This window comes from Lipotes vexillifer, unplaced genomic scaffold (assembly GCF_000442215.2).
Source record: "Lipotes vexillifer unplaced genomic scaffold, Lipotes_vexillifer_v1.1 scaffold788, whole genome shotgun sequence".
Lineage (NCBI taxonomy): Eukaryota > Metazoa > Chordata > Mammalia > Artiodactyla > Lipotidae > Lipotes > Lipotes vexillifer.
The window spans coordinates 198,481-205,280 of record NW_006791862.1 but is presented as its reverse complement, the minus strand read 5'-3'; the positions used below and the strand labels follow the sequence as shown (position 1 = coordinate 205,280).

At 51.6% G+C, this 6,800-nt stretch overlaps 1 protein-coding gene across 2 annotated transcripts in view; it reads right to left on the bottom strand.

The window, feature by feature from the left end:
* Positions 1 to 2,786: 2,786 nt before the first annotated feature.
* HNF1B (HNF1 homeobox B) overlaps positions 2,787 to 6,800 on the bottom strand; it is a 53,087-nt gene continuing 49,073 nt past the window's right edge. The window contains exon 9 of one of the 2 annotated variants that reach the window (XM_007464879.1): positions 2,787 to 3,321. In XM_007464879.1, coding sequence (XP_007464941.1) covers positions 3,301 to 3,321 — 21 coding nt within the window. In that variant the 3' untranslated portion in view covers positions 2,787 to 3,300. The remainder of the gene's footprint in view (positions 3,322 to 6,800) is intronic. The other variant, XM_007464880.1, reaches the window with a different exon arrangement.

Here is a 6,800-nt window from a genome sequence, read left to right as displayed (position 1 = left end):
CCCCTGCATCGGCAGGCGGACTCCCAACCACTGCGCCACCAGGGAAGCCCCATCACCACATTTTACCTCCTTCTTTCCCTAAGGACACAGACTCCCCAGTCAAGCCTTTCTGTTCTCCTCAGACCTCTCCTCCCTGACTCATCCTCGGTTCACTGCTTGATTGGTCACATACCACAGACATGAGCAAAATCATTTCACCAGCAACTGGCAGTTTTCTTTATCAAGCATCACACTGGCGATGAGGGTGTCTGGAAAGACCAACCAAGTCCAGAAGACTGCATGAGGAGGCACTCTGGGATGAGAGGATGCTAACACACATGCTCTCACAACGTACCAGGCCCACGTCTAAGTGTTTAACATATTTGAACTCAATCACTCCTCCACAACTGTGTACAGTAGGAACTACTGTCACCCAATGTTATGTAGGCAGACAATGAGCATGGGGTTTAGTGGTGAAGTTGGAGATTCTAATCAAGGCATTCTGGCTCCAAAAAGAATATCAAAGACCTGCCCCCCGGGCTTCCCTGGTGGCGCAGTGGTTGAGAGTCCGCGTGCCTGCCGATGCAGGGGACACGGGTTTGTGCCCCGGTCCAGGAAGATCCCACGTGCCGCGGAGCGGCTGGGCCCGTGAGCCATGGCCGCTGAGTCTGTGCGTCTGGAGCCTGCGCTCCGCAACGGGAGAGGCCACAACAGTGAGAGGCCCTCGTACCGCAAAAAAAAAAAAAAAAAAAGACCTGCCCCCAACCCAAAAGCTCAGTTCCCTGGCTGTCTACACTGTGTTCTTATCCACCTGAATCCAGTAGTTAACACTCCAGTTATTTCTGCCTTTGCGGGGAGGTAATCCACTGTTTGGCATGGACAAGCCAATCCATTTTAAGGCAGGTTTTCATTACCGATTTCATTTCTTGTCCACAGGTGTGAAAATGAAATCTGCCTTCCCCAGATCTCACCCTAAAAGACGGAGCCAGATCATGGTAAAAACAGAACCTGTTAGCCTAGGCTCAGGGTGTAAAGAGAGATCCCGGAAATGTTGGTCCATAACATGCCGCAGGAAGGTACGGGGAGGTTTTAGTTGCAAATGAATCTTCAGAGTGGGTAATGCCCACCTGAATGCACACACAGTGAGCCTCCTTGCCCCTCTGAGAGCCAGTGGGAAGGGAGATTTGATTTAGAAGGGAGGTGTTCTCAGCTGTCAGGGTCACCTTCTACAAGTCTTGGATCACGTAGGGTTTGGTAAAGGAAACTCCCTAGAGATTCCCCCCTACCTGCCCACCCCCCAACTCCCAGATGGCCTCTTGGATGGTTAAGACCTTCTGGATTCTCAGGGTTATCGCAGTAACACAAGATCTAAAATCTTTCAAATGCAGATACTAGCTGTCCCAGAAACAACGTGAGTCCAAACACAGGGCTTCAGTTGAGGTCTGAGCTCGAGACCTATATTCCCTTTCTCTTCCTGGAACTCACAGGAGCCAACCAATAGGACATCTCAACCAGAGACAGCAAATCTTGGCCTCTTTTGATACATGGTGCTCAGCCTTGGCCCCAGGCCTTTTCAACCCAACCATGAATTTTCTCTTGACCAGTGTAGCCCAAATTACATTGTCTGGGGGAGCCAGGAGCCAAAGGAGGTCAGCGTTTCCAAACCTACCCATCCCTGCCCTGGGCACTCAGTACATTTGCCTGGCTCACTAAGAATTACGTCTTCCACTACACTGAGATTTTGAAAAACCTGTTGCTTGAGGCCTCGTTGGCATGATGCCCTTGCTTACACCCAGCTTGGGAACTGCTCTGTCTAGAAGCCAGAAACCACATGCTGGTAGGTCTACGCTGCACGTAAGAGGAGACGGCAAAGAGAACAGGTCCAGCCTCCTTCCTCCTGGAGTCAACACTGGATCATCTGTGGCAAAGTCCCTGCTGGCAGAGTGTTCAGGCCTCTGGCTTTTCACCTTTTGGCTTTTCACCTTCCTGCCTGGGAAGGAAGAGCCATTCTCCTGGCTAACAGCCCTACGGAAGGGAAGAGAGCTGGAGTTAACGCTTAAAAGGAGGTTGAAAATGTTACCCACGGGGATTCCACTTTTCCTACTTTTTCTCTGTTCCTGTGACCAACAGTCACCAAGAGTTGGCTCCATGTCTACTTCTGTGAGTCGCAGAAAGACAAAGGTATTGGAGTCTGACTGGGGGAACAGCCTTTTCTTACCTTAGCGGTAAAGCCGGCCTGAAGACACTGGGGCATGCAGCAGCGAGCCTGGTGGAGTGAGTGGAAAACTCCAAGGAGACCAGGGGCCGGGGGTTCTTGGAGGAACCGTGGCAGGGGAAGAGTCAGAGACAGACAGAAATATGAGACTCTGGGCAGTGACAAAATAAATTGTTTTAATGGGAGGTTTTCGGAAAGGGCAACTTTTCCTTGTGCTATGAAACAGCCAGCGTCCCTGTCTTGGGGTTTCCTGGGGAGGTACTGGCTGATCCCCCAACCCCACCGGAAGCGAGGACATTACTCTGACACTATGTTCAGCCCTTCCAGGGATCCAGAGGTGTGTCTTAACATCAGGAGATTGGAGTGAGCTAGCAGACAGTCCAAAATACACAGTCCCTGTGTGTGCCCGGGCCCGAGGAAGGGGGCAGGGGCTTCACTTCCACCTTAGATATTTCTCCGTTGGGGGAAGACAGAGGGGGCAAATCACTTTGAAAATTCAACTCTGACCTTTACGAAGAAAACCGATAGACACTTTAGTATTATATACAGGGCAGAGGGGAGAGGAAGTAGAGGGGAAATTGCACTTAATTACAGTAGTTTATAGTTTACACCCATTGGACAAATTTACTTCTTTAAAAGAAATCTCCAGGTCAGCCGGGATGGGGGGTGGGGGAGGGAGGTGGCTGATATTTACAGTGTGTTTGGCTCAGTTCAATAGCACGTGTCCTCCTCGCCTCATTTCAGTAACAGATTCAAGTTTTCACATCAGTTTGTTCGATGAAGGAGCATAATGTAGACGCTCCGGCTTTCTCTCTCTTCCTCTTCCTCGGTTTCTCATCTCCCGCCTTTAGGACAGACCAGACGGGAGAGCTTGACGTCTTGGGAGAGGCATCGTGACAATACTGCATAGAAGGGAAGCTGGGCTCTGGGCCGCGCCTCTCAGAGCGGATTGTCCGAGGCGCTGGCAGGATGTCAGGTGAGCAGGGACCTCTCGCAGGTGCTGCTTGTCAGGTCACTGCGCGCTTTTCCGCGACAGCTGCCTGGAGGGTGATGGTGTGGAAAATAGGGTCCTTGTTGCTGCGCACAAAGTAAGTGATGTGTGGGCATCACCAGGCTTGGAGAGGACACTGCAGAGAGAGAGGAGAGACAGCTCAGCTGTGTACATCTGCCGGGACCTGGGCCATTAGTCTGGCTTCTCTGGGGGAGCTGAGACCCAACTCAGTCAGCAAAGAGCTGAGGCTGGGGGCCTGGGGCCCCCCGTGCCTGGCTGAGCCCTGCAGGGCTGGTCCTGAAACACGCTCCCTTCAGGAAGACCTAGGTGCCGGCTTCCCCGGCTACTTCAGAAGAGAGAAGTGAGTTGCCGCCGACCTTGAAATAGTCATAACTCGCCGACCTCTATCCCGAAGTTGGGCTCCTCTTCCTGCGAGTTTATAAATAAACTGCTCAGTTTGGTGGCAATGGCAGCTGGATGGGGAGCTCTCGCTTCTGGCAGAAATAAGGATCTCTTCCTAAGTCCTCTAAGAGCAGGGGTTCCCCTAGACCCCTTCCCAAACTGTAATGAACCCATGAGTAGCAGAGATCCTGTTAAAATGTACTGATAGATTCTGATTCAGTGGACCTGGGGTAGGCCTAAGAACCTGCATTTCTAATCAGCTCCCAGCTTGGGCGGATGCTGCTGATATATTTTGAGCCACGAGGCCATAAAGCGCATGAGAAAATCACCACGTACTCACAGACGATCCATCAGGGAGGAAGCATGGGGAATTGCAAAGTGCTTTCTACAACATTTGTTACCGTCAGGACAAGAGCTCAGGGGACCAGGATCTACGGGCTGAAGGCCTCTGACGCCAGGCTTCCCGGTGCGTCGGGACAGGAGACCTACCCAGCATGAAGGAGCCTTTGAGAGGAGCCAGACCCCCATCCGAGGCAGCCTCTGCTCCCAGAGCCCTGGGCCTTGCTCGTCTCAACTGTCTTGGAACACCATTGCTCGCCCTTGCCTTCCAGGGAGTCCCTTTTCTCCTCTCTCTGTCTCCTCCTTCTCTTTCCCCTTTGTTGTCATCTCAGGGGAAGGTTCTGCCCTTCGGCTTCGTGGCTTATTTTCTCAAGACCTCACCCAACACACACGCATACACGCACACCTCCCGCTACTATTAAAGGCCTATTATCCCACTGTTATCTCATTAATCAGTGCTCCCAGCCATAGCCTTGTATGAGGCTGCCATTATGTCCATTTTACAGGTGAGGAAAACAAGGTCAAAGAGAGTCCGTGGATTGTCCAAGGTTCCAGACCTAGGAGAGTGTGGGGATTCAAACCAGTTCTGGGAGACCTCCCAGCCCGCGTTCTTTCTATCACGCTGAGGTTAGGAGCCTTCTACTAGCTTTCTTCTTGGTCAGTCTCCCTTCTCTGAGCCTCGGTTTCTCCACCTATAAGATGAAGGTCGTTGGGGGATCAGAGGGGCTGCTCTGTGTGCAGTACTCCGCATGGTGCTTGGTGTAACTGTCCTTGGTAACACTGGGCTGCCCGGGGTGCCCCCTCCAGAGCTCCTCAGAGCAGGACTGAGCTGTACGTCCGTGGGAGGAGACAGCTTGCTGGCCCTTCTTCATTCTTGAGGCCCTGGTCAGGGTCCTCTGATACCCTTTGCCTCCTCTTCCTTCCCCCACCCACCCCCACTCTCGAGTTTCTTTACTCCCCACTATCAGCCTTTTTCCAATTTTCAGATTTCAGGTGGAGGAGAGAGAAAATGGCCTGTGACCTTGCAGGTTTCAATAGAAGAGCAAACACCAAGAGCAGATAAGGAGACGCCAGCAAGATTCTATGACCTGTCATTAGGGATGGGCTTCCCAGCTATCAAATGTTTGCTCACATAATAAAATGGTGGCAGAGCCCTAAATGTTGTCAAAGGAACTAGGGTTATTTGCCCCCTTCAGAGTCTAAACACAAACATCTGATAAGGGGTGCACTGTGCTCCCTCAGAACGGAGGCCTGGCTCACCCAGCGGCGCGGGGGGCCTTGCCCGAGGACCTCTGAGTGACTACAGAGCCCTCGTCTGGAGGGTGTAGTGGCTGGGGGATTGTTAAGGACGTCCTCACCCTAAGAAGATTTGATCCGTAATGGGGAAGAGCTGACATTTATTGAGGTCCTACTGTGTGCCGGGCTGCACCGCTAAGTAAGGGCTTGACACGCATCATGGCATTGAATGCTCACGTCAAGCCTCTGAGGTAGGTAATTCATTCATTTCACACGGTTTGGAGGTCCTTCCATATGCTTAGCCCTTTTTTAGGCACAGGGTGTGTGTGCAGTTGTGAACAAGACCCTGTCCCCATCCCCACCGAGATTACATTCTAGTGAGGGTTTTGAACAATGAATGAGTAAAACAAAATGCATAACATAAAAGTTTAGGAGGAGATGAACACTCTAGAAAAATAAGCATGGTAAGAGGTTTCAGTGACTGGAGGGAAGAGGCAGTAAATTAGGGAAGGAGATCGGAAGGTGATCCCCCCACTCTTTGAGGTGGTGATGTTTGAACTGAATGAAATGAACGCAGGTAAAGATATGCATTAAAGAGTATTCCAGGCAGAGGATACCGCAGAAGCAGAAGTCCTGTGGTGGGATTGCTTCAGCTCTGGTTCAGCTGAGGCTGAGTGACAGAGGGAGAAAGGGCCGTGGTCTGACCACATAGGGCCTTGGAGGTCCCTGTTTCAGTCTGGTTACAACGGGAAGCTAGTGGAGCATTTTGACAGGGGAGCGACATGATGGATCTCCCTTTTCCAGAGATCACTCTGGCTGCTGTGTGGTGAGCAAAGCACACCCACGCCTGTGGGGCAAGACTGGTAGTGGGAAGTTAGGGGCCGCTGCAGGAGCGAAAGACTGATGGGGTGGTGAGAAGTGGTCAGACTGAGGATGCATTTTGAAGGACCCCTAGCAGAACTTATTGATGGGCTGGATGTGCGATGCGGGGTATGAAATGATCAAGGGTACCCTCAGGAATCTCACTGGAACAACTGGTATCATGTTTGGAAATGCAGAAGGCCAAGGAGGAGGCACTTTGGGTCGGGAGGAATTGGGACAAAATGAAAAGCTGCTATTTTAGGCAGGTTCACTTCGAGAGGCTTGTCAGGTATGTTAGGTATATGCATCTGTATGTGCCAAAGATGCATCAGGTCTGTGAATGGACCCTCAGGGGAGAGGTCTGTACTGGAGACAGAATGATAGGATCCATCTTTGTGTACGCTTGATCCAAAGCCCTGGGACTAGAGATCGCCCAGGGACAAACATGGAAGAGAAGAGGCCAAAGAGTGAGTCCCAGGGCCCTTTGACAAGTAAATGTCGCAAAGACGAGTTGCCAGCCAAGGAAAGGAGGACTGGCCAGTGTCACAAGAGGAGAACCAGGAATGGGTAAATGTCCTAAAATCCAAGTGAAAAAGGAGGGAGTGATTGGCTGTGTCAGAGGTAGAGCTTGAGAGAGAACCGCTGGATTTGGTGACAACGAGGTATTAGTGAGCTGGCCAAGAGGGGTTTCGGGAACGTGGGGACAAAAGCCAGACTGAAATTCCTCGAGAGGAGGTATATATACAATGGGGGGGGGGGGGAAAATTGGCAAGGGGG